This window comes from Clupea harengus, chromosome 3, assembly GCF_900700415.2.
Source record: "Clupea harengus chromosome 3, Ch_v2.0.2, whole genome shotgun sequence".
Taxonomy (NCBI): domain Eukaryota; kingdom Metazoa; phylum Chordata; class Actinopteri; order Clupeiformes; family Clupeidae; genus Clupea; species Clupea harengus.
The window spans coordinates 19,710,021-19,737,117 of record NC_045154.1 but is presented as its reverse complement, the minus strand read 5'-3'; the positions used below and the strand labels follow the sequence as shown (position 1 = coordinate 19,737,117).

The following is a 27,097-nucleotide window of genomic DNA, read 5'->3' as shown; positions in this document are numbered from 1 at the left end:
CATAGGGAGAGATAAATGATATGCTATACTTTGTTTGGTATTTAGTATAAGACTTGGATATTCACCCATGATAGTAACACTCTATCTTTCTTTCTCTTTACGTACATTTACCAGTATTTACGTGTTTGCATTTGAGTGTGTGCGCAGTTTTACAAAGGCTCACATGTACTGTATGTATGAATGTTTGTGTATAGGCTTGTGAGTTTATGTGTGTGTGTGAGTGTGTTTGTGTATAGGCTTGTGAGTTTATGTGTGTGTGAGAGTGTGTTTGTGTGTGTGTGTGAGTGTTTGTGTGTGTGTGTTTGTGTTTTTATGGTCGGTACCCCTCTCCGCCTCACTCACTTGGGCTCACGGCTACAGAAATAAACAGCAGGCCCAGACTGACAGACTGCACGCTTTTGTCTCAGCCTGAATTCCTCCGTCTCAAAGAGGTGATATTTCTGTGGCTCTAGGCCAGCCAGACAGTATATACCCAACACCCCTCTCTTTCTCACTCCCTCCCCCTCACTCACTCACGGTCTCCCTGTCTTATCCGTAGTCTCCTCTTAGTCTCTCTCTTTCTCTCTCTCCCTGTCTGTCTGTGCTCAGGCCCTTGGTGTCTCGCACACACACACGCACACACACACACACAACACACACACACACACACACACAGAGAGAGAGAGACACACACACACACACACACAGAGAGAGAGAGACACACACAGACACAGACACACACACACAGACACACACACACACAGAGACAGACGGATATAATCATCTTTTTGCGCAGGCACCTCGGCCGGGCGGCACATGTCCTCTGCAGCTTGTATAAATACATTCAGACAGGACCTCCTTGTCCATCAGTGGAGCACGCTGGTGTGTGCTTTCTCCCCGTTACTCCGGCCTCTATAAATAAACGAAAACATCGCAGGAAGAAGCAGAGGCAAACATCTCCCAGCATCAGAGCTCACACCAGAGTGGGGGGGGAGGGTGTGAGACAGGAGCCCACGCCAGGGTGGGGGGAGGGGGGGTGAGACAGGAGTCCACGCCAGGGTGGGGGGAGGGGGGGTGAGACAGGAGTCCACGCCAGGGTGGGGGGAGGGGGGGTGAGACAGGAGCCCACGCCAGGGTGGGGGGAGGGGGGGTGAGACAGGAGTCCACGCCAGGGTGGGGGGAGGGGGGGTGAGACAGGAGCCCACGCCAGGGTGGGGGTGCGTGGGGTGGAGGTGAGACAGGCAGTGGGGAATAGTGGAATGTGTACGTACGTCTGGACGTGGGACCAGAGAACCATTTCCTTGTTTAGGTTTTCGCCCCCTCCTCTCAATAGACCTTTTCTCCCTCTCTCTCTGTCTCTCCTCCCTCTCTCTCTCTCTCTCTCTCTCTTTCTCTCAGCCTCCCTCTCTCTCTCTCTCTCCCTCTCTCTCTCCCTCCCTCTCTCTATCCCCCTCTCTCTGTTGCTCACCGCGTGCGTAGAATGGATTGCAAGTGTTTTACAATTCAAATGGCCTATTGTACAGGCCAGACTGACGCACGTGATGGAGAGTGAGAGAGAGAAAAAGAGTTTCACTTTCTGTGTCTGGTGTGTGTGTGTGTGTGTGTGTGTGTGTGTGTACTGCAGAAGAGGAAGAAGACACAGACAGTGTGATTTTCACCTGCGCTTCACACATTCCTCTCACACAAACCTAACTACCGCAGCACTTTTGTGTGTGCACAGACTAGAGCCGGGGGTTTTTGAGTTCAGTCCTGACACAGGTACTGAGAGGCGGACCCGTGCGGGGTGTTTGAAGACTTGAGTTGAATTGAGTTGTGCGGCGACGGCTCCTTTCTTCTCGTGGCTCATGCAGGAATGCAGTAACATTCTACCTGCTCTCACCTGCTGGCCAGATCAACATTAGATATCACCTGTGCGTTGCAGAGTGAACCGGCACTTCTGATATTAGCAAACAGAAGTATCGGATAAAAAGAGCAGGCAAAACTAAAGTCTTTGTGAGGATTCCAGGGTGGTCAGATATGTAGGAATGTCAAACAACAATAAATGTATCCACTATTTGTTTATTTTTTACATACCACCAGTATGAGTGCGTATTTTACAGCAGCACTGTTCATGTCAGTAATCTAGTCTGTGTGTGTGTGTGTGTGTGTGTGTGTGTGTGTGTGTGTGTGTGTGTGTTGTGCAGGTGTTCCTGAAGGCCCCCATGATCCTGAATGGTGTGTGTGTGATGTGGCGCGGCTCGATCGACCTGACGCGTCTGGATGGGATGGGCTGTTTGGAGTATGATGACGAACGCGCTCAGGTATGGCGCGCTGTGACATCTCACCAGGAATCTCATGCCCACACACACACACACACACCACACACACACACACACACATACACACACACACTCACCCCCCCCCGAGGCATCTGGGTTAGACAAACAACACACACACACACCACACACACACACACACACACACACTGCCAACAGCAATCACCTCAAATTACCTTGGCGGGTCGTGCTCTAAGGCTTTAAGATCCGTGCCACCAGAATAACGCTGACGGCACCTCGAGCTGTTGGCGCGAGTGATTTATTTCCTTGTGTACGAGACAAACTATGAGGCTGCTTTGCATTCACGCTTTGAGTCTCCGGCATAGGGTAGATCTTAAACTTGTTAACGCTCCCTGTTTCTCTCCACTGTGTTCTCTGTTCCTGTGTGTGTGTGTGTGTGTGTGTGTGTGTGTGTGTGTGTGTGTGTGTGTGTATGCATTATGTGTATATACATGTGGATGTGTGCACACATTCATTTGTGTAAATGTGCTTCCATGTCTGTGTGTGTGTGTGTGTGTGTAGCAAGAGGACGCCTTGGCCCAAGCTGCCTTTGAAGAGGCTCGCAGGAGAACTCGTGACTTTGAAGACAGGGATCGCTCACACCGCGAGGACCTAGAGGTAAGACAGGGAAATGTGTGTGTGTGTGTGTGTGTGTGTGTGTGTGTGTGTGTGTGTTCATGATATGTATGTGTGTGTGTGTGTTCTTAGGATGCAATCATTCCCCACAGCCCCATAGCATGCTTAAGGTTTAAGTGCATACTGGTTTAGAGCTTGTGCAGTTGCACTGACTCTAAATAACAGATGATGAACCTCCTGTCAGTAAGGTTAATCTCCTAGCAATAGATCTTGTGTGTTTGTGTGAGTACATGTATGTGAGTTTGGAGTTTCTGTCGTGAATGTGTGGGTATGATCACTTTAGAGTGCCATGTGTCTTGAATGTATGTTTCCATGAGTGCATGTAGCTGGCTGTAATAAGCTTCTCTCCCTCAATCTGATTCCTATGGATCGTCACTGCGGGTGGCACACCAAACTTTATGGCATTTAAAAACAGTTTCATTTCATCTGACTGAGAGAGGCCTAATGCAAACCACAACAACCTCAGTGGCCTTGTGCTTGCATGCACCATGCAGCCTGTGTGTGTTTTGTTGTGTGTGTGTGTGTGTGTGTGCAGATGCGTGTGTGTGTGTGTGTGTGTGTGTGCGTGCGTATGTGTGTGTGTGTGTATGTGCAGATGCGTGTGTGTGTGTGTGTGTGTGTGTGTGTGCAGATGCGCGCGCATGTTTGGGGGTGTGTGTGTGTGTGTGTGTGTGTGTGTGTGTGTGTGTGTGTGTGTGAGGCCCGTTTTTCTTAGTGCATGAAGAGTCTCCCTGTTGTGTTGAAACACAAAATGAAGTTCATCTCATCTAAAGTCATTCTCCCACCCATCCAGACTGCATTCCTAAGACGAAAACCAAATTGTGTTTTTTAGGACACTGTGGCTTCAAAAATCTGGGACTGATGACATTCAAGGACCAGGGTCTGTCTCCTTTGCTTCTCTCTCTTTCACTCTGTCATGCACTAAACTGACTGTGTGTGTGTATGCGTGAGCATGTGAAGTACATTTGTGTGTGTGTGTGTGTGTGTGTGCATGAGTGTGTGTATGTGTGTGTGTGTGTGTGCGCATGCGTGTGTATGCATGTGTGTGTGTGTGTGTGTGTGTGTGTGTGTGTGTGTGTGCGCATGTGTGTGTATATGTGTGAGGGAGAAATTACATATCTGTCTATAAGGCATATCTGTCTCCATGCATGTGCTAAGAGTAGCCTAGTGTGTGTGTGTGTGTGTGTGTGTGTGTGTGTGTGTGTGTGTGTGTGTGTGTGTGTGTGTGTGTGTGTGTGTGTGTGTGTGTGTGTGTGTGTGACATATTTGCTCTGATTTGCATGTGCGTGCATGGGGAGTGGAATGGGGATTCAAAGTACCAGAGCATTTTTTAACTTTGCATGTTAATGTTGATTTATTGTCTGCATGCATTGCCGTGTCTGTGTTTTTGTGTGTGTGTGTGTGTGTGTGTGTGTTTGTGTGAATTACTAGTGGTTTTGTGAGTTTGATTCCTAGAAAAGTGGTTGGTGGATATAGACACTTTAGGTTTCCTATATCTGTTACATACCACGGGAGAGGAAAGAGTGAAAGACAGACTTCCCTTAAACGCACACACACACACACACACACACACACACATATAGTCTTCTCTGGTCCCTAATGGGGACCAGATCTCCCGACGCAAGAACCCCCCATCCCCACCCCCCCTTCCTCCCGCAAAGCCCTCTGGGAAAGCAGCGCCACAGCTTGGTAACACATGATGAGAAATAGACGGTTCCTCTTACATGTACCCCCCCACCGCACCCCACCCCACCCTCAGAGCGAGACGAAGCCCCTGGAGGTCGGCCATTAAAGTGCCCGCGAGCACACAGACACCAAAGAGTCCTATTCAACCCCTTCAAGAGTCTCCCTGCTCACCTCTTAGATGGTGGTTTTTGCGCCATGCAAGCTCCATGTGAGTCACCCATTCAAACGGATCTGTGACCTATCCTTGTAGTCTTCCTCCCTTTCCTCCCCCTTCCCTCTCTCCCCCCCTTCCTCCCTCTCTCCCTCTCTTGCCTCTCCTCACGCCGTGCATTTCATTTTCAAACAGAGAGAGAAGGGAAAAATGAAACCCTGTAATTATTCCATAATTAATGCATTTCCATTCAGACTCTGCTGGAGTACAGTAAAAGACTCTCCTCTTTCCCCTCCCTCCCTCTTTTTTTTCTCTCTCTCTCTCTCTTTTTCTTTTCTTTGGAGGGCGCCCCACGCCTGCTCTCAGACGGAGTCTTCCCCAGGCTTTACTGCGTGCTCAGGGAGTGGCCTGGCCCAATCCGCCCCGCTCTAGCCCGCCGTTGGCCCGCCATGTTTTTATTTTAGATCCAGAATAATATTTGAGTTTGGAGCGAACCCTGTGTTCGTGTGAAGTGGGCGCCTGGCTCCAGAGCGCATTCATGCGTCGCATATCTGTGGTCTGATGCCGGCAATCTTAGACGCACTCCACAATAACCCAATAAAAGGCAAAGAGCAGTGGCCCAATCTTTGTCTGGCATCTGCGCGTGAGAAGACTCTTTGTGTGTGTGTGTGTGTGTGTGTGTGTACAAATGTGTGTATGTATGTTGCAGCTGTTTATTTAGTTGGGGAGCCATCGTTTTTCATGTGTGTGTGTGTGGGTAGCAGAGGCCTTTGGCTCCCTGTGTAGAGTGAAAATCATGCTTTCAGCAGAGGGATTGTCAAGGTCGCCTGGGTGCGTAAGCCGATCTCGGCATGACGGTAAGACCACAGGGCTGTGTCGACAGGCCAGGCGGCAAAGGTTAGGATAGGCCACCGTTTTTTTATTGTTCTGGTTGTTGTTGTTTTTTCTCACCCCTGAAGGGCTTTTCTCTGTGTGTGCAGTTTTTTAAAGAGTAAACAGCAAGTTTCAATGTTGTTTACAAGCCGGCATGTAGGCAGTATTTGTGTGTTTGTTTTGTGTTTATTTTATTTATTTATTTTTGAGAGTTTGTGTGTGTATTTGTATATGTGTGCGTGTGTGTATGTATATGTGCATGTGTGTCGGTCTGTGTTTGTGTGTTTGTGTCTGTGTCTGTGTCTGTGTGTGTCTGTGTGTATGTGTGTGTCTGTGTGTCTATGTGTCTATGTGTCTGTGTGTGTGTGTGTGTGTGTGTGTGTGTGTGTGTGTCTGTCTGTGTATGTCTGTGTGTGTGTGTCTGTCTGTCTGTCTGTGTGTGTGTGTGTGTGTGTGTGTGTGTGTGTGTGTGTGTGTGTGTGTGTGTGTGTGTGTGTGTGTGTGTGTGTGTGTGTGTGTGTGTGTGTGTGTGTGTGTGTGTGTGTGTGTGTGAGTGAGTGAGTGTGTGTGTGTGTGTGTGTGTGTCTGGAGGCGCCAGGCGGAGCTTGACAGAAATCCGAGGCAGTAATGGCCCTGTGTATGATGGATGGAGAAGAGATGGATAAAGAACACAGGGCACATTTCTCATCTGCCTGCCTGCCGCTCTCGTCTCCTCTGCTCTCCCCTCCCCTCCCCTCCCCTCCCCGCCCCTTCCCAGCAGGTGGGATCAAGGGAAGAGTTATGCGCCGGCTCTGAAAGTATTAATATATCATTAGTATTGATCTTTTTCATTAGGACATTAGGAGCCCTCTCTGCCTCAGCCAAATATAAGCTCTATTGACGTGCGGTACGAGCTCGCTCTGCTGCGTGGCTCCATGAGATCGATACAGCCCCCCCAACCCCACCCGACCCCACCCCACCCATCCTATCTTTTCCTTTCCCATCTCTGCTCATATCCTCCCAGCACTTACAATCCACAGACGTACTGTAGACACAGACATAAAGACATCTTCACTGAACCGTTACCGTTGGGATGTTGTTGTATTGGGGGGAACACACTTTTCTGACTTATACACTTTGTGTGTTTGAATCTCATAATGGAGATCACAAACAAGCAAACGGGCCTTTGACACCTTCATCTCATTCGTCTCTGTTCACTGTCAGATAAACTTAATTAGTGGAGGTGGACATAAATTCAAGTTTGAATGTATATTTCCCATTATTAATTATGTCACACAATACCATTCATTTACATTCATTTACATTACATTTAGTCATTTAGCAGATGCTTTTATCCAAAGCGACGTACAAAGGAGAAAACAATCAAGCTACGAGCAATAGAGACCTAGTGTAACAATAAATACTACTTTACATAAGAAACTTTAAATAAAGTGCAGGAATGTAAGTGCAAGTTACGTACTAGTTAGAGGAGATAGCATTAGAGGAAGGATAAGGAGAGGTAGAGGAAGGAAGAGGAAGTTCAGATAATAAGATGTATCATAAATACCCTGTTGACAAAGGGTCAAATAAACAATGGAGGCCTGAAATGGTGTGAGTAAATAGACCTCACCCTTGATTGAGGTGCAGTCCAAACTAAAAGGCAACACAAGGGAACCACACAGAAATGGCCATCTATGGCTGCATGTTTGACTAGCTGAGGATGCCCCCCGCGATGGTAAGGACTGTGATAAACAAGGCTGGCTCAGGGTATTTCAGGGGTGTCTGATGCAGGTCCAGGTTTAGGGGGAGCAATAATAGCTCATCAGGTGGATGATGACTGCATGCCGTGTCATTTGAGCAATTTGTGACCCTGACTGTGCCCGTGTGTCTGTCGTTCTCTCACCGTCTGCCTGTCTGTCTGTCCGTCTGTCTGTCTGTCTGTCTGTCCGTCTCACACGCTCTTTAAACACATTTACTATGTTGGGGAGAGATTTAGACGTAGACACATAAACATACGTATCTGTGACAGGCAGACCAGTCACCCTTTTATTTTTAAAGAGAGTAATGATGAAGACTTCCCCCACCCCGACTAATGACCGTCTGCCAGTCAGGCCAAAATAAGACTCACTTTGTAAAGTCTGTCCAGGTGGTGCTCTGGTGCCCCCTGCTGGTCATTTAGCAGAATAGGCTCAAGTCAACCATGACTCCTGTTGGCAGCTGAAACTAATACATTTGATCTCAGTGACCGTTACAGCCGAGCTAAATCTCCTCTCTCTCTCTCTCTCTCTCTCTCTCTCTCTCTCTCTTACACACTCTCTCTTTCACTCTCTTTCTCTCTCACTCTGTCTCTCTCTTTCTTCTTTTCTACTTTCTATCTCTCTGTCCGCGTAGCCCAGGCGACAGCAGGATCCCAGCCCTGGCTCCAACATGGGCAACGCTGATGATCACAAGATGCGCTAAGCAGCGATGGATACCGGGGTGGTGGGGGCAGAAGATGCAGAGGACCGGGGCATCCTCATCCTCACACATCAAGCAATCGCTCATCAGAGGAGACCAAAGTCTACAATGCCAGGGGGTTTTTGTTTGTGGGGTGGGGGGGTGGTTGGGATCAAGTTGGGGGGATTGTAAGGGTGTGGGAGGGGTGAGTTTGAGATGGCTTGTATTCATCTAGGAATGGACTGGGGATGTCCTTTCACTGATCCCTACCCTGAGTTCCTCCTTTGGGTTTTGCACTATGTGATACATTCAGTTTTGCCCCACCCGTCTTCTGTATGCATGGACTTCCATCCTGTTTTTCTAATCGCGACCCTTCCCTATGCAAGCTATTAGCTCATTTTATTTTAGCACTATTGTAATGAAATGGCATTTTTTTTATCATTATTTTATTCTTTATTTGTGTGAAAGTCAGGATGTTTACTTTTTTGTATTTTTTTCTTTATATATGCAAACATGTGTGTCCTTATGCTTTTATATCGAAAACCAGTTTAATAACATCACTAGTTGAATTGCGCTCTAGAATAGGTAGATTACTGTAGGTCACACAGAGAGAAAGGCACTTCTGATTTCACAAATGATGAAGGCCCCTTTTATACCTTTCTCATCCTCCGCTACTCCCCTTCTCTCTCTCTCTCTCTCTCTCTGTTTTTGACTCTTTCTGCATATCAGGTTGTATGGAGACATGCTTTGAACATTAAAAATGCAGCAGGAAGCCCATATTGAGGTCACTGTCGCTCTGAGCATGTTCCAAAAAAAAAAAAAAAAACAGAAGAGGTTTTTTTTTGTTCCCTCATTGTTTTGACTATCACTATTGTTCTTCTTCTGTCATTATTGTCTTTGTTTTGAGTTTGTACCATTTCAGGGTATTTAATGTATCTGCAGTTATACAACTTTCCCCCTCCTGTGTTCAATGGGAAAGCACATTTTAGCTTGTTCCATGAAAGATATTTATTAATTTCATGTCTCACCCTTTCATTGTTTTTGGGAGGCCTGTTGCATATGATTTTATTAGTGGTACTTTGGCTCTGTTTTTCAACTCAAAGCCATTTTCTTCCCTTCTTTTTGTCTTCTGCTCCTTCATGCAGGTGGTCAGGAAATGTGATCCTTTTTTGTACATAGCTTTAAAAAAAATAAAACACACACAATTGTAACGGTTCCCAAACACAACACAGTACCTCCGGTCCCCAACGCTTACAGTTAACTAGTGGAATGGATTGTGGAGTGACTTTCAGGTCAGAAAAGCAGTATGAATCCTTCTGTTGACATGGTAACTGAAGGCGCACGGTCTCACAGCAGATCATAGCAGGTCTTTCCTTTTTATTTGTGGGTATATCCTATTTACTACAGAAAATAGAGAGCTACAGATTTCTCTTCTGATCCAGTCTGATTGCTCACGATCAGTTCAATGCACAAACACGTCTGTAATATCTATCACTGTGGTCAGCAATGTGGTCAGTTTACTGTGGTCAGTTTACACCCATACACACAGCTGGTACGACTATTCTGGGATACTTGCTATTGTGCATCTGTCGTCACAGATCTAAGCCAAATATAAGATCCCCCATTACAAAATGTGAAATTGTATTGACTTGCATCATGTTATCTGTACCCATTTTCATTCTTGAGAAAAGGTTCATTCGTCGGAATATTACTCTGCAAAAGCGTTAAAAGAAAAACAAGTGTTATTTTTTAAAGTGTAGGTTTTGCAACACCAAGTTTTGGTGGGCCTCGTTGGCATTGAGTGAGTACTTTGTTACAGGACACGGGATTTTCCAGAGGCCAAGTGGGTAGTCAGCATGTTGTTGGTTGTGGTTGGCAGACAGAGAGGTTGGCACTGAGAGTTAGAATACTCTTACTGAGACAGGCTGTAAGTAAGTAATTTCTGTTTTTAATAGAGAAAGAAAAAGAGGGATTTATTGAATTATTATCATTAATTGATCTTGTATAACATCCAAGAGAAACACTTGTTTATTGTGATAAATATGTCTGATGATGTCACTTATGACTATGTATCTGTGATGGTTTTAGGTCCGTTCACCAGTCAGTTTTATTACCAGTCTATATAATGTAAACATGCAGAAAACGTTTTTACTTTTTGGCAGTAGTAATGTCTATGCATGTGTCTAAGAGCTGGCCAAATTCCATGTCTTCATAGACTACACCAGCCAAGATTTGTGTTGCCCAATGATGCTCGTGGCCTGACAAGCCTTTATCTGCAACTGAATAGGTACATGTTCAGTAGAATTGAAGCTTCCTTTTCAAAATGGGAGTCAGAACAAAATGGCTATGAGTGGACTCTTGGTGAAACATGCCAGGCTGTAGGTCGCCATGGAGATTCTTACAGTCGGTACTTGACAATCAGCTACGTAGGGAATGGCAGGCCTAACAACAATGCTGTATGTGACAAACAGAGGTTTTTTTTACACCAGCTCTATGGTCTTTCTTCTCAAACGAGTCCATGTGTGTCTCACAATGCCCCCGCTGGTACTCATGTTGTTTTAAATAATCCCCTCACTTAATGCTGGCATTAAGGCAAGTTACACACCAAGGGACTGGACTGCTCACATTTCATTTTTTTTTTTACATAAATGGTTTATTTTCTTATTTGTTTTAAGTTATTGATGCACGATTACTTTTTTGTTTCATTTTCAGGGAATGGTATGAAGAAATATGTATTCCGTGTTTATCAGCCAATCTTTTAGGAAATGAGTTTGCTTCTTATGTTTTGATGTTTCGCTGTTTTTTGTTTTGTTTTGTTTGTTTGTTTGTTTTTCGACTTCTTTTTTTAAAGGGGTAAGACTGGTTTGACTTCTTTCTTAATAAACTTGCAACAAATGTCTGGCAGTTTGTTTAATCCAACCTGTTTTTGAATATACTCTGAAGACAGGAAACCAGAACAACCTTCAGGAGGTAAGCAAAGGTAGCTTTTGGGACTAAAGGAATTATCGGAAATGCTTTTAGAGTAATACTTTTTCAGCATTAACATTCTTAATATTTTTGTCAAAATGACACACAAAGTGACCATTTTTACTTTTATGTTTTTCTTTACAATAAAAAAAGACAGCATTACATAGCCAAATTGTCAACAGATAAAACCATGCAAGTGACAATAGGCCTTTGACTTCTGCAGCATGTTTGCAGCATAGGCTGCCAATCAAAAAAATACATCGTAGACTAAACACCTTGAAACAATCCTATGCCTATAGCCTACTAGAATATAGGCCTATCGTTTTCATTGTATCTGATTGAACCGGTCAATTTCACACTCGCACGCACCTCTGAGTAGCCTATGTGGCGGTCAACTATTCAGTTGCGGCTGTTGGCTAAATGTCAAGAAGTTACTTTAGGGGACAAAAGTGCACAAAGACCCCACGTTAAATAGAATGATAACATAAAACAGAAACATCAGCACCACTGTTAGAGTTGCCTTATAATATTGAATCAAGTGACGCGATTTCGTCGGCTATACGTCGTTTCATTCATCATTGCCTACACTAGGTCTGCAGAATCCTGAGTCCTGAGAATAACATAACATCAAGTAAAATCGAACCAGTTATACATACAAGCGGAGTGGAGAAGTTTAATTGCATTTCAAATTTTCCAATTACATTTCAGTGGTGAACTACAGACCTACAAACTCGTTATCCACTGTGTGATAATTGAGTGAGATGAGATTGCACGTCGTGTCATAGTTGCCACCAGCAGCAGTGCTTCTGATCTGACTCAAAATTGACACGTGCTGTGCCGACTTCCAGTCGTCCTGAAAAGCACAAAGTAGGCTACTCACGGAAGACCAAGTAAAGAGAGAAATATTATTGGCTCCAGAGAGCTCCCCCTCCCATGTAGCAAAAAACTTTGTTTACCCTCCTAACAGCATCGAAGATCACAGGATCCACTCCAAGGCAGATGACAAAGTATGGAGGTCAAAACGTGAGCATTTCAGAGTAGGCTACTTCGTTGCTGTCAGTGTTTGGTAGGTAGGATTATTTTAAATCCCTATAGGCTATTATACTCCAATAGAGAAAATCCACCCGTCCATAGTTTACTACAAAGTGACGACATATTATAGAAGTCTTCCGCGCATGACCCATAGATGTTATTTGGTCTGAAAGGAAACCCCAAACCCCAGTTTAACAGTGAATTGAAACACTGAGGAGACTGACGGATCAGAAAGCCATTCGGAATATTAGTAGGCCTCTTATTAAAATTTGAATATAATAATAATATACTTTTTTACTTTTTTCATTCCTCTTACTTTTTGTATTACTTTATGATAACTGAATAAATAGATAAAAAACCTTCCGCACTTGACTTGATCAGGTGACCCAGAAGTGCTCCATTTGGTCGCACCGGATGTTGAACTATCAGCTGATCGTGGTGTTTTTGATGGAAGTTGCTGGTTGGAAGAGTCCCCCCTTCTCTCTTTATTATCTTGCTTACACGACAAAGGCTTAACGGACTGAACAACAACTGCAACGTAACTCAGCACAGCCATTAAATTCAGAGGAAGTTCACCGTTAACAAGTAACAAAGAGTTCTGTGTTCAAAAAGCGGTCAGCTTTCTGTCAGTTAAAGAAGGAAAACAACATTGACGTTAGCTGTCGGGTTTTCTGACACTGTGACGTTTGCTAACATTGGCTAGCTATGTTGTTTATGCTGTGGTTTGACGAACTGAGCTGATATAACCAAGTCTAAGAAAAATATTTATTGATGTTGTGCCAGTACATGAGTTGCTTTTAAATATTATATTGTTTATGGATCGCTAGCCTGGCACTCGAACAGTAACGCCAGTTAACCTTAAAGTAATATAAGCTAACTTACGTGTTAAGAATTCGAGGCTCCCTTTAGCAAGGTGGAAAGCTAACTTGTGTTTTATGCTATTGACAGTCGTCAAGAAAATTGACTATTATCGAAACGCTGATCAAATTATAATCCTCTTTCTGTTGTTTCGTTAGACATATCTGAATACAGTTTGCTGGCGATTGCTTGTGGAAGAACAACAACCTGTAACCAGTGGCTTTGTTCTTTATCCAACCGACCTGTCTGTTGCTATTCCTTAAAGTCCTTAAAGTCCTTTTCACTCACAGATTGTCAAATTGACAATTTTTATTTGTGAGGTGTATTTGTGTGTAATATTTATAACTATGGTCCTTGTTTCTGTTTTATAAGTGTACATATATTAAACAGCTAGTTAATTTATTGTTGGTCGTACTTTACTTCAGGGCTTTAATGTATCACTGAACATTTTAAGATTTTATGAATAGCCTAATTCAAGGGTTATATGTAACTAAATGCGGTTTCTAAGCGTGCAATCGAAATAGATAGCTAACATTACGTTAGTAATAGGATAGGGTTTTGGGCAGGAAAGAAGGTACAGATCTGGCACAGTCAGAATATCTGGTTGAAACCATTTCCAATCCGCCAATGCTGGATCTGGAAGTCGTCCCTGAGCGATCTTTGGGAAATGAACAATGGGAATTCGCATTAGGTAAGCATTGAGTATACATATTTCAAGCTAACTATAATCAGATCTATAGCTGCAGTGCTGAAATGGCACTTTAAAGTTGCCATTGTCTTCAAGGTTTGATCTGAAGAAAACATTTTATAGATAAAGAATTTACATTTTCCTTCATCAGTCTTTGCCTTGAGTTGCATCGCTAATGAACCGCTGTAGTTTCCCAACATGCAACACACTATGCCTACCCCTTCGTCTCAAACACATTTGTATTTTTGTAGGGATGCCATTGGCCCAAGCCATTTCTATTTTACAAAAACACTGCCGCATCATCAAGAATGTCCAGGTTCTCTACAGTGAACAAGTAAGACCTGACAGCACATTCGCCACATACTCATGTACCTTTCGCTTGGAGAGCTTAAGCGCCAACAAACCTGTTTCTGTTCTCCCAGACACCACTTAGCCATGACCTCATTCTCAACTTGACTCAGGATGGAATCAAACTGTTGTTTGACGCCTGCAATCAGAGACTGAAGGTAAGTGTGTGTGTGTGTGTGTGTGTGTGTGTGTGTGTGTGTGTGTCAGCATCTGTTTTTTTTTTTTAAGACACTATGGATTAGATCTATCTGTTGGAATGCTCGTTATTTGTTTTGGGATCTTCAGAGTACCTCTTGGCATGATGCTGTCTACTGTATCATATTTTGGGAACCTGCCTAATCAAGCCATGTCTTATGACTCATGACTTATGTAAAAGGCCTGTTTGTTTTCTCTCTAGGTTATTGAAGTTTATGACTTGAGCAAGGTGAAACTGAAATACTGGTGAGTGATCTATTTGTCATTTTAACATCTTATTTTTGGTTGGTTTCATGGATGGACACAGAATAGATCAGTCACAAGCACAATGCTAACACTTTGCACATTGCACTGGGTAACATTCAGATCTTTAATGTGCATTAAAGCGTCTTATGCCCAAAGGGTATTTGCCATTATTTATTGAATGGACAGAGAAATACGTCTTCAAGGCTCCTATGTTTTGATCTACTTTCTCCTCTGTTTTTTACTCTGAGTGAAATATTGCTGAAATTTGTAATGGCTTTTCTACACTATTTTATATTCTTGATTCATGTCACTATGTTTTGCAGTTGGCTTTGTGTGTGCGTGCATGCGTGGGTGTGCGTGCGCGTGGGAGTGTGTGTATCTGTTTGTGAGTGTGTTTTGCGTACGTATGCGTGGGTGGGCGTGCATGCGCGTGGGAGTGTGTTTCTCTGTTTGTGCGTGTGTTTTGTGTAATGTTGTCTCACACCCTTGTGTCTCGTCACAGTGGAGTACATTTCAACTCTCAGGCTATAGCACCTACAATCGAGCAGATTGACCAGTCCTTTGGCGCAACACATCCTGGTGGTAAGCAACAAAGCATTCACATACTCTCTTCCTCCTCCTCCTACCCCTCCCCCTCCTCTTCCTCTGCTTCCTCTTCACACACCTCCTCTGCTCACAGATAAACCGGAGATGCATACAGAACGCTAACATGAGCTATAAGCTCCTGCTACGCTATCTAGACTGCCCCCCACTTTGCATGTAGAATACAAATCCCGGGGGGGGGGGGGGGGGGTGTGTGACAGATGATGTCTGTAAATCATGTGATTATATTTTTTTGTGTGTGTGTGTGTGTGTCCATGTCATGCTGTCCCTAGTTTACAATGCCGCAGAGCAGCTCTTCCATTTAAACTTCCGAGGCCTGTCGTTCTCCTTCCAGCTGGACTCATGGAATGAGGCCCCTAAGTACGAGGTGAGAAAGCCCTGCTTGTCCCGTGTGTGTGTCAGTGTGTGTGTCAGTGTGTGTGTGTGTGTGTGTGTGTGTGTGTGTCAGTACGAGGTGAGAAAGCCCCGCTTGTCCCACGGGGATCTGCTGGTATTAGCTGAGTGCCGTTAGTCATCTCTGCCCGGCATGCACGTGCGTGCGTGCGTGCGTGTGTGTGTGTGTGTGTGTGTCATCTACCAGATGAACTCTTGCAGCTGTCCCAGCTCATCTTGGCAGGATGGGGCACAGGGTGTGGAGACCTCTGCTCAGTGAGTTAGAAACCAAAAGAGCACGACTCCATTGTGAAGCCCAGCGCTCTGTAATCCTGATGGGCGTTTTGTTGATTAGGTACACTGCAGATGTTCTCCTGTGCCCAACCTGCCAAGCTGATGCAGTGCTTATATGCATCAGATGCTTTGCTTGTGACTGTGGCAAGCCTTCGTTCTACCACTCATTGACTCATGTTCAGAGCTGCGGAATGGGAATTAGCCACTAAATCAAAGGGATGTATTGTTTAAAAATTGTGTTTGTAAAAAAATTCACATGGGCATACCATGATACAGGGCTGTGATCAATGTCAAACCCTCTACTGAAATAACATTCCCAAAATTATATCTTAGTCAGTAATGTGTTGGTAGCATTCATAGAAGTGCTTTTAGTTAATCCAAGCTGATAGGTTACCGAATGAAAGTAAGTTCCCACACACTATAGAGCTGGACTGTGCAGAACGGCAAGTTTATGTGCTAATATTTAGATTGTCTCATATGACTAGCCGTAGCAGTGTGAGTTTGCAGTGCATGACTTTGTTTGGTAGATAGTGGTATAGTGTCCGGTGCTGTTATGTGCTATGCTGAGGGATGCTCGAGAGATGAACCCCTGAGTTAGTATGGCTTGCGGCTCGTGAGGTGTTGCTCATGCTCTGTCTACACACCAATCTAGTGCCAGCTGTTTTGCCTTGACAGCCTAACTTTGCCCATGGCTTGGCCTCCCTGCAGATTCCTCACGGCGCCACAGTCAAACGGATGTACATTTACACTGGAAACAACCTCCAGGAAACCAAGTAAGTGGGGTGGGTGGGTGGGTGGGTGACAGGAAATGATTAGGAAGGGGGTTAGAGTGAGTGAATGAGTGAGTGGGTGACAGGAAATGATTAGGAAGGGGGTTAGAGTGAGTGAGTGAATGAGTGAGTGGGTGACAGGGAGTGATTGGGAAGGGGGTTAGAGTGAGGAATCCCTGCACCCCAGTTTGTGAATGGTCCCCAGTTGACATCACCACACTAACAGGCTCAGAACATTCAGCCACAGAGACTCATATGAGATCCGACCAAATCCAAAGGCTAAGTCAGGATCCTAATTGCTCATAAGTGCTAGCTAACTCCCAAAACAGGCTTACACCATGGCAGCCTGCCTGAGAACAAACACCTCTCAAGTGAGAAAAACATTGCAACTGTTTTGAGTGAGACAAGCACCGTCAGCCAGCCAGCCAGCCCTCCAGCCAGGGCAAAGATCTGGCAAACTGTGGCAATCCTGGCTGCTCGCTGAGGACAGGCTGTGCTCCCACTGCGACCAGAGAGTGGAGGAGGCAGAGCAGCGCCGCCTGACTATATGTCAGGAGCGTTTCGTAAAGGAGGACACATCCTTGCTCTGAGGCTCACCCCTGTAATAATAGAAAGGAGAGAGAGTGGTGCAGATGTACTGCACAACTCTAACAACCTGTCTCAACATGAAATATAACCACTGAGCCCCCTGATTGTCAGATTTCCTTGTAAATTAATCAAATAAAAAGAATTGTATTTATATTTTTATTAAAAAAAATGTTTTTTGTTTTTCCTGTCCCATTATTTAGTTTTTGTTTGCAGTTTGTATTTCATCATCAACATTTAATGGCCTCAAAATGGTCTGACTTGAGTGCCTAACAAATGAAGCATTTAAACTGGAATGAGAGGGAGGGAAATGGACGTGTGTGTGTGTCTGTGTGTATTCAGTTATAGAATATCAATGGGAGCGTAATTAGACGAGGCTGATAGGGACGTTAGTCAATGCCAATTATGTGGTTTTTGAGTTCCGCTTTATTTGAGGCACTCAAGTGCTTTTACCTTGGACACGACCAAAAACACTTGTGGTCTTTTCTGACTTCCTGCTCCCATGTCACTTACATACACTCACTCACACACTCTATCTATCTCTCTCTCTCTCTCTCTCTCTCTATCCCCTCTTTCCTTCTCTCCTCTCCTGTAGGGCTCCAGTGATGCCCCTGGCCTGTTTCCTTGGGAATGTGTACGCTGAGTGTGTGGACGTGCTGAGAGATGGGACTGGTCCGCTGGGTCTTAGAGTCCGCCTCCTCACTGCAGGTGGGCTTCAACTATTTTAATTCCCTTCCCACTTCCCACTGTCTCCCCCAAACCTCATGGTCCTGCTAGTATAGCATAGATTGTAGCATACACACGGACACGGATCACAGAGGTGAATGTACCAGTGGGTTTTAGCTGTGTCGGTGTGGTCATTTCTAGACTGTTATTCTAGCTATTTTAGTTTTTAAAGGTGCAGTATGTAGGATTTAGGGTGGTCCTCGCCCACGGATTCTGCCATGTTACGCCGCCATGTTTCTATAGAAGTGGACAAACCAAAACACTGGCACTAGAGGGCCTTTTCCTTGGAAAGGAAGAAGGATTCAGTTGGTTGCAGTCGGCAGCATGAGATGCCACTAAATCCTACATACTGCACCTTTAATTCAGCTAAGATGGGTAGCTAAGCTTGGTGTTGTGTGCTTGCTGTGACATGTTGGGGTTTGGTAGTGTGAGCCTTGCTGAAGTAGAAGGGCACTTGGAGAGCGCAGACCTCTGCCAAGGCCAAATGCCCTATTGCGCAATGTTAACGGAACTGTTTTTCCTTGGCCCTTGCTACACCCCTCCGCCAAATTTCATGAAAATAGTCCAGATAGTTATTTGCATAATCCAGTTGACAAACAAAACAAAACAAAAACATAACCTCCTTGGGTTAGATAATGATGATGATGATAATGATAATAATAATAAACATTACATCTTTGATTGTTCCATCACCAGATATTTAGTCATTGCTGACATTGCTGTTAATCATTGGGAGGAATCTGCCTCAAGTTGACCAACACAAAGCAATGTCTGCAATTCTGAAGTAAAATGTCTCAATCAGTGATAAAGTCTAAATCCAGTATGTTCATAGTTGTTTTGGCTTACTTTGCTAATTGAGGATAAGGTACTTCTCAGTATGCACCCTTTCACTGTGTACCCATGTGTTACACGTAACCGGTGCTAGTTGTGCTGAAGCATGTTCCTGCCTTTGGTTTGACCCAAGTCCCTATCTGTGCCCAGCATGCCAACCTCTGACCAACCTCTGACCTCCTCTGATAAAGGCCCTTGCCCCCCTACCTTTCTCCCTTAAGCCGTCTCCTTGTGCCCGCTGGAGTCCCACAAGTAGCTGAGGATGATCAGAGACACAGGCTGGGTGCGGACCATTGGGCTGTCACACACACACACACACACACAGACACACACACAGACACACACACACACAGACACACAGCAGGAGTTTCCCTACAGCTGAGTTTGCTCAGAGCAACGGCACGGCACACAACAGGAGAAAAAAACATGCAGGAGAATTTATTACCGCGGAGTTGAGTGGAGTGCAACCCGTCTCTGTTTGCTTGCCCCTCCTGCCCTCGCATTCCCAGCATGGACACATTCACAGATGCTCCACTGATTGATTTATGTGCTATGGCAGGTTGTGTGGGTGGTTGTGGGGGGGTACCGTGTGTGTCTGTGTGTGTGTCTGTGTTTGTGTGTTTTGCAGAGGTCTGTTGGGAAAGGCCACTAGTGGCCAGAGTTTATACGGCAGCCTGGGGTGGGGGGGTTGCCTTGCACGACATGCCTCCATCAGGCAACACAGAGGGTGTGGGGTGCTGTATACTTTGAGTTTTTTTTCCCCACAGCAGGTTTTAAGCTCACCCACAGCGGTGTGCTTGCAATCTTAACTACCCAATTTCTAAATAACAATTATATCTGCTGGTATGGTGTATAGACCCTGTAGGAAAATGGGGTCATGTTGAAGAAACATTCTTCTTTGTTTGTCTCCACAGAAGAACCCTTACAAGGTTCTATGTGTAACCCATTCAAGGTTCTATGTGAAACCCATTCAAGGTTCTATGTGAAACCCATACAAGGTTCTATGTGAAACCCTGGTGTAATCCATAAAGTAACCCGACCCTTTAATGCTAATTGCTAAACTAAAGTCAACAGTGTAATTGATAGTTCTGGAGCGTTTTGTTCTTGGAAGGTTTTGCATTACATTTGACTAATTCAGCAGACGCTCTTGTCCAGTGTAGCTCACAGTACATCTAAGATATACTTTTTTTGATCAGGATGTGAGAACTGTCAGTTGAGCTGCCAGTTCTGTCAGATTATATAATAACATTATGTAATGTCGCCCCCTCAGAACAAGCAAGTCCAGGTGTGTGTCTCTAGTGACACTATCAAGCATCACTGGGACTCCTTTGCAAAATACACAGAAATGGAGAAACAAATCAATGTTATGCTAATGGTTCATGAAATCCACAACCTTAGAGGCTGGTGCAAAACAATGTTAGTAATGTAGACAATTTTATTGTTTTGGCGCTATAGAAATATAGTTGAATTGAATTTAATGTAGGAATCGTGTTCCAGAATAGCTACCGTGCGGATTGAAGCGATTAGCATTTTAGTTGCATTAAAGTGTATGGGTTATCCATTAAGGTTTTGAAATATTAAATATTTAATACTGCCTTATTAAAAACGAACTCTATTATGAATATGTTTTAAGAAGTTCAGATCTGAGTGAACTACTAAAGAGTAGCCGCTGGAGAACTTGACACTGGTGATGGAGCTGGTCGGCTCTGCCGCCTAATCTGAGTTAAAACGTTCCTAGCGTGATAAACAAGGAGGCAAACGGGGCTGTATGCAGGCTTACGGGTTCAGACTGGGGACAAGCCTGCACTGGGGACGGGGGGGAACGGGGGGGGGGGGGGGGGCAGGGGAGTGGTGTTTCCTCTGCATACTGACATCCTATTTTTTTACTGACTAAATAACTGTGAATTACTGTCAGAGGTTGTGTGTGGGAGTTCAAAATGTTACATGTTGTCATGACGACCCAAAGGTAGAAAGAATAGAATAGAATAGAAAGGTAGACAACCCAAAGGTTTCTTAGTGTTTCCTAGTGGTGTGTAGTACGGAGCCCCAGCAGGTCATGCCGAAACTGTAATCCAATTTATTCTCCATAAAATTGCTATAATGTGTGTGTGTGTGTGTGTGTGTGTGTGTGTGTGTGTGTGTGTGTGTGTGTGTGTGTGTGTGTGTGTGTGTGTGTGTGTGTGTGTGTGTGTGTGTGTAGGCTGTGGACCAGGGGTGATGGCTGATGCTAAGGTGCGAGCTCTGGAGAGGAACATCTACTTTGGCGACTCGTGTGAGGATGTGCTGAGCGCTCTGGGTTCTCCACACAAGGTCTTCTACAAGTCTGAGGACAAGGTAAGGCTCCCGCTCGTCTGCAAAGTAATGAGCAGTCACTTTGTTTGTGGGCCTGCAGATGTTACCTGCCCCAAAGCCCAGCACCTACCCACCAAGAGTCACTCACTTTTTCCTAAAGTGAAAATAAAAAATGTTGCTTTCGTTTTTTTTAGTTTTTCTAAATGTTTCTCTACCTCCTCTCCCGTCACCTGGGAACTGTCTTCAGGACTAGTTCTCTCCTCTCCTCCATGTCTGAGTGGTTCTCATGTTCTGTTGTCCACATCTGTCCACACTAAATCTGTCCACAGATGAAGATCCACTCGCCCTCCCCTCACAAGCAGGTGCCGTCCAAATGCAATGACTACTTCTTTAACTACTTCACCTTGGGAGTGGTAAGTGCAGAGTTCATCACTTCACTGTTTGCGTGTGTTTGAGGGGGGAGGGAATGGGGGGGACATGGAGACGACTTGACACAACCAGCAACAGTCGAGACGGTCCTTTATAATGTCTTTTGTGTCTCCTTGTAGGACATACTGTTTGATTCTACGACACACCTGGTGAAGAAGTTTGTCCTGCATACCAACTATCCCGGCCATTATAACTTTAACATGTAAGTAGTTGCTCTAGTACTTTAGTACATATTGACTATATCTTTTTCACAACATCCTTGTCTTCTACCAGAAAAACAAAACTTTTAGCAAATCTTGTCCTTCTGTCTCGTGTATTCCTACTAAGCTAATCGCTTCCTGTGTCACGTGTGACCCCCTTCCCATCATTCTGTCTCTTCCTCCCCAGATATCATCGGTGTGATTTCAAGATTCCGCTGGTTATTAAAAAAGGTAAGAATCCAAAGGTTTGTGGCGCACACACACACACACACACACACACACACACACACGTTCCCACACGCACATGTATACACACACACAAGAGCCTATTTCTCTATGTGCTGACGGTCTATTTCTCCCTCTCTCTCTCCTCAGATGGAGCAGAGGCTCCAGGGGATGACTGCATCCTTACCAGCTACAGCAAGGTGAGCCCCAGACAGAGGAGCCAAAGGCCACCGCCCCTCAGCCACACCCTACTCCACACAGCCCCTTTACCCTACTCCACACAGCCCCTTTACCCTACTCCACACAGCCCCTTTACCAAACTCCACACAGCCCCTTTACCCTACTCCACACAGCCCCTTTACCCTACTCCACACAGCCCCTTTACCAAACTCCACACAGCCCCTTTACCCTACTCCACACAGCCCCTTTACCAAACTCCACACAGCCCCTTTACCAAACTCCAGCACCTGCTCTACCGTACCCACCGTACTAGCTACTAGCTACAACCCCACGCCCCAAAAGCAGAACCCTGCAGCCACACGGCCAAAAGCCAAGCACCAAACCTCCACACACAGAGCTCAAAGCGTACTGTCCCCATATCCAAAGCATGATGCCTCCATTGCACTATTCAAAGCCCTGCACCACAATCATTCCCCAATCTTCATGTTATTAGAAGGCTTACCCAAAATGGGCAAACACGGACTCCCTGTGCCTCCACACACACAGCTGAGACCCACTGTCTTTAAATGCGTACCCCACCTGTAGTGAGAAGCCTGTTTCCACACACACAGCTGAGACCCACTGTCTTTAAATGCGTACCCAGACCTGTACTGAGAAGCCTGTTTCCACACACACAGCTAAGACCCACTGTATTTAAATGCGTACCCCCACCTGTACTGTACTGTTAAATCCCAGTGTCTTTCCCTGCAGTGGGATCAGATCCAGGAACTACTGGGACACCCCATGGAGAAACCGGTCGTGCTACACAGGTAACTTTAGATCTGCAGGATTACACGTATCATTGCTTACTGTGTGTGTCTGTGTGCGTGTGTCTGTCTGTGTGTGTCTGTGCGTGTGTGTCTGTGTGTGTATAAGAGAGAGATTTGTGTTTTGGGCATGACTGAACCTCTGGCTTGTGATTTCAGAGGTGCCATCTGCTTTGTCTGACTGTGTGATTGTGTACCTTAGGTCATCATCAGCAAATAACACCAATCCTTTTGGATCCACATTCTGTTTTGGACTGCAGAGAATGATTTTTGAGGTAAGTGGCCAAGATCGTGTGTTTTATGTTTTTCAATGTATTCAATGCACAAGAACCTTCATTTAGGCCTAAGTTTATAAGCCATCTTTCTCTGAAAGGCTCAGACTCTAAGCTGCCTACCTGATAAACATCAACAACCCCTCTTCCCACCTCATCATAGCTTCCTTTCTCCTGTTTCTATGGTAACTAGGTGATGCAGAACAACCACATAGCATCAGTGACATTGTACGGAGCACCACGGCCCAGCAGCCACACCCGATCGGAGGCCTCCGCCCACTGAAGCCACTCCTGCCACTCTTCCTCATCCTCTTCCTCATCTTGCATCACTGAGTCATCTTCCAATCCTCATCCAGCGCGGTGTGCCTTTCATCACCTGATTCCCCTCCCCCTTCCTCAGGGGCATGCTGGGAACTCTCTTAAATCCCTGTGCTCCCGCGGATTCCTTCCGGTAGGAGCACCTCCCAGCATGTCCTCATGCCTCCCCAGCACCTTCTTCTTAACCCACCTCCCCCTTCTAGATGCCCAAATACCTAGACTCTCCCCACCTTTAGCCTAAGCTACAGACCCTGTGCCCATCAGCCCCCCTTCCCCGAGACCACGGCTCACAGATGCATCCATCCGCTCCCTCCCATCCCACCCCCACCCCCATAAAGCACCATAAAGCGAAGAGTGTATAAGGATCAGCAAACACACACACACATACATATACATACTGTGCAAATGTACAGAAACGCATCCACTTTAGCTAACATACATATACACAAGTACAGTTCAAACATACACACACAACCACAAAAACAATGCTTACATACACACACACACGCACAAATAAGCTATAAGATCATTTTCAAATGTCTGTGTCAAAAAAAATAACCCTTCTCAACAAGTCACACCAAATGACGTACAAGCATTTCGACACAACACCTTTGGCAGACATGCTGAGGGTCTGCATTGGACCTAGGATGTGCACAGATGTCTGTGCGACATGAACAGGCGGGGAAAGTGTTCCTTCTTGCGAAGCAGCAAAAACAAACCAGAAGAGTACAAGCACAAATGAGCTGCTTCCTTTTTGCAGTGTTGTTGGGCACCTGGCACATGAGCATCCTCTTTCTCACACACACACACACACACACACACACACACACACACACACTCTCAGACACAGACATACATGCGCTTAGGCCAAGTCAACAGCACGGGTCATCTCCAGTTGCAGGGCAGTGCAAGCACTAACTTTACTTAAGGTCCTGAGTTGGCATTTATCTACATGTTTCCTCGCAAAGGAAAGCTGACTTGTTTGTTATCCATTGTTGTTTTTAACATTTGCACTAAAACAAACACACACACACACACACACACACACACACACACACACACACACACACACACACACACACACACCTTATTTACTTGATAATTGTCTCTCTTCCACTGAGGAACGTGTGTTTAATTGACTGTTTCTGTGAGACATGACGAGAGTGGGGGGAGGGAGGAAGAGCACAAGAGAGTTGTTGTTGTTTTCTTTGTTTTCTTTTCCCCGTGATCTACTTCCTGGTGCTTCACTCCATCTGCCCCGTCTCCTCCCCCATCTGCCCGCTGTCCTGCCCCATCTGCCCCGTGTCCTGCCCCCTCTTTCACAGCTTCCCCCCTGTCATAGCTCAGTTAGCATCGCTAGCCTAGATTGCTCTCTTCTCTCTCTTTTTTTTTTTTAAAGCTGTAGTTCTCTCATTAATTGCCAAAATGTTAGCCAAAGATGTTTAAACCATTCACTTTATTATAACAAAAAAAAAGAAATGAAATCCTATTTGAGCTTGACCTTTGGAGCCCATAGATGGTAACATTCCCTCTTACCTAGACTTCCTTCCGTCATCTCCATTTTTAATAACGACTACATTCTAACTCTCTTAACCGTGCATAAGTACTTTTAAAATAGGTATGTTAATGATTATTTTATGACGGCTTAGTGCTCTTTTGTCATTCAGAACTTTAATATTCTCATACGTATGATTTTTACTAAGAAACAGCCGTCTGTTCCATCTGTAGCAGGTAGTTTGAGGTGGGAAAAGGTCGCCCTCTGCTGGTGTTCAGTGTATGTACAGACTTGTGTATATAGAATGCTCGTATCCTTTCTTCTGGGCTCTTCCGTTCCTAAGGTGATTGTACTGCTTGGAGTTGGGTGGGTGGACAGTAGGAGTATCTGGGAGCAGTAGAGGCTTATTGCAGTGTCTGAGCTCTTTTGTCTCTGGTCAAACAGACGGGGAGGGAGCTCACGCTCTCCTGTTCTCTTTGTACCGAGCTCACATCTGACCACTAGCTGGACAGGATTTAAAGCCAGCAGAATAAACAGTGGAAACAGTGAGCTATTACTGTAAGTGGAGTGTCTGGCCTTGTGTGAGGATTGCCCTGTAAAACTCTGTGAATTCTACAGACTATGTGTCATCACTTGGCCCATTGTGTGTGTGTGTGTGTGTGTGTGTGTGTGTGTGTGTGTGTGTGTGTGTGTGTGTGTGTGTGTGTGTGTGTGTGTCACACAGACCTAGGCATGGGCCCCCTCCTGTGTGGTTTTGTGTGCAGAAACTGGGCCGCATGTTAAGGTGACTCATTTTCAGGTCACTCCCAGAGCGATTTACTTCGTGGCACACTATGACATCACTTCCTCCACTACTGCCCAATGTTTCCCACCACTGTATAAATCTGTGTTTGCAAAGATGCCAGGCTTTTGGCTCTTTTAAATAGTTTACATGCATTCTGTTACATTTCCCTTCTGACGAGCTTCAGCTCAGCCCTCTCTTTCTTTTTCTCTCTTTCCCCTGTCCCCCCCTCTGTTTGTTTTATTTCATTTTGGCCCCGCGCTTTACTTTTCTAATAAGCAAAACAGTTGAACGAAGTAGAAAAAAATAAAAACTAGCGTGACGCTGTAAACTGTGCCTCATCTCCCACTAACTAGCCTCTCTTCTCTGTAAAAAAAAAAAAAAAGATCAAATGAAATGTTTTTCAGCTGCATTGTGCTTGACTGAGCATGTAAAGCTAATGTGATAGACCCTGTTGATCTGTCATAGTCCTCTTGCTCCAACATCAACAAAAACAAAAAAGAAGATACAGATTCAAATGAAAAACAATTTCATTTTAGGAATAAGGACAAGACCATGGGATATTTGACAGAGGTCCTGAACTTCTGTCATGTGGAACCTGTCATGTGTGTCCCAAATCCGTTCAGGATTCGTGTTAATTTGCAGTTATCTGATTTCTACATTAGCAAATTCAGTTACTCTGTTGGCTGTAAGTGTCTTTGGTGCTGGGCACTCAATAAAACATATGTAATAGTTTGGACATGAAATCTCTGCCTTTTGCTAACAAGTAGCCCCTCTGCCAGCTTTTTTATGACCTGAGATTCACGTACTGGTGGGTGTTGTGGTTTTTCATTGGAATATAACAAGACACTTCCCAAAGACTGGTGTTAAAGTTCTTCTGTCCGCAACACTTTCTAACTGTACGTCGTAGGCAAATTGTTCCTGTTTGATCATAAACAGTGTGACCACTGTTGTGATTGTCTGGAGAAGAAATGTAACTGTTTTGTGTGTCTAGTCGCGCGATGGGCAGAAACTGATGCCCAGTCTCAGGTGGATTGTGTTTCATAACAGGAGCAGAGGAAATGCTTAATTCTCATCAGATGAGTTCATCCTCTATGTATGTTTTTGCATTGGAATGAATGAATGAATGATTGTCCTCAAGATTGTAATTAGTTATGGACGTGTAATGCCGCATATTAATGCTATGTATTGTAACCCCCCCCCAGTATATAGTGTATCTCCCCATCCCCTGACCCCCTCCCCCCATCCTTAAAATGTATTATTTTTCTGCGTGAGTCCAGTACGTTCTACCCATTTCTGGAAATGGGATTATCCTTCATTAAAAATTGTGAATCAAAATGTATTGGAATGTGGTGTTTTATATTTCAGATATTTGTACCTGTGTAGATAGCCTGTAGGACACATAGGTGGCAGATCAATATTATCAGGCATGATGAAAATAAGCAATAAGAATGGCTGTGATGACTCTAAATGGCCTGCTGAAAATCAAGCTCGGCTTCTGAAATGGTTGGTGGGGTTGGCCTCATGCG

The 27,097-nt window shown here is 44.9% G+C and overlaps 2 protein-coding genes and 1 long non-coding RNA gene across 8 annotated transcripts in view; 2 read left to right on the top strand and 1 right to left on the bottom strand.

Moving 5' to 3' along the window:
- cbfb (core-binding factor subunit beta) overlaps positions 1–10,954 on the top strand; it is a 40,737-nt gene extending 29,783 nt beyond the window's left edge. For 2 of the 5 annotated variants that reach the window (XM_031564900.2, XM_031564902.2), the window contains exons 4-7: positions 2,163–2,279; positions 2,817–2,912; positions 3,763–3,810; positions 8,011–10,954. In XM_031564900.2, the coding sequence (XP_031420760.1) occupies positions 2,163–2,279; positions 2,817–2,912; positions 3,763–3,792 (243 nt within the window). In that variant the 3' untranslated portion in view covers positions 3,793–3,810; positions 8,011–10,954. The remainder of the gene's footprint in view (positions 1–2,162; positions 2,280–2,816; positions 2,913–3,762; positions 3,811–8,010) is intronic. The other 3 variants (XM_031564898.2, XM_012818732.3, XM_031564901.2) reach the window with 2 other exon arrangements.
- A 721-nt stretch (positions 10,955–11,675) lies between these two features.
- On the bottom strand, positions 11,676–12,191 carry LOC116220022. Its single transcript, XR_004163417.2, has 2 exons — positions 11,979–12,191; positions 11,676–11,875 (listed from the first exon to the last, which is right to left on the bottom strand). It is a non-coding gene; the product is annotated as an uncharacterized LOC116220022 (long non-coding RNA).
- phaf1 (phagosome assembly factor 1) lies at positions 12,172–26,910 on the top strand. Of its 2 annotated transcripts, none has more exons than XM_012818744.3 (16): positions 12,172–13,603; positions 13,852–13,934; positions 14,023–14,106; positions 14,346–14,389; positions 14,892–14,971; positions 15,265–15,359; positions 16,367–16,431; positions 17,609–17,721; positions 20,771–20,904; positions 21,192–21,275; positions 21,411–21,493; positions 21,679–21,722; positions 21,867–21,916; positions 22,647–22,705; positions 22,905–22,977; positions 23,168–26,910. In XM_012818744.3, the coding sequence occupies exons 1-16, from the start codon at positions 13,540–13,542 to the stop codon at positions 23,255–23,257; spliced, it is 1,245 nt and encodes a 414-aa protein (XP_012674198.1). In that variant the 5' UTR covers positions 12,172–13,539; the 3' UTR covers positions 23,258–26,910. The 2 variants fall into 2 exon arrangements, with proteins under 2 accessions (XP_012674198.1, XP_031420757.1); XM_031564897.2 differs by having other exon boundaries at positions 16,334–16,431.
- Positions 26,911–27,097: the final 187 nt, after the last annotated feature.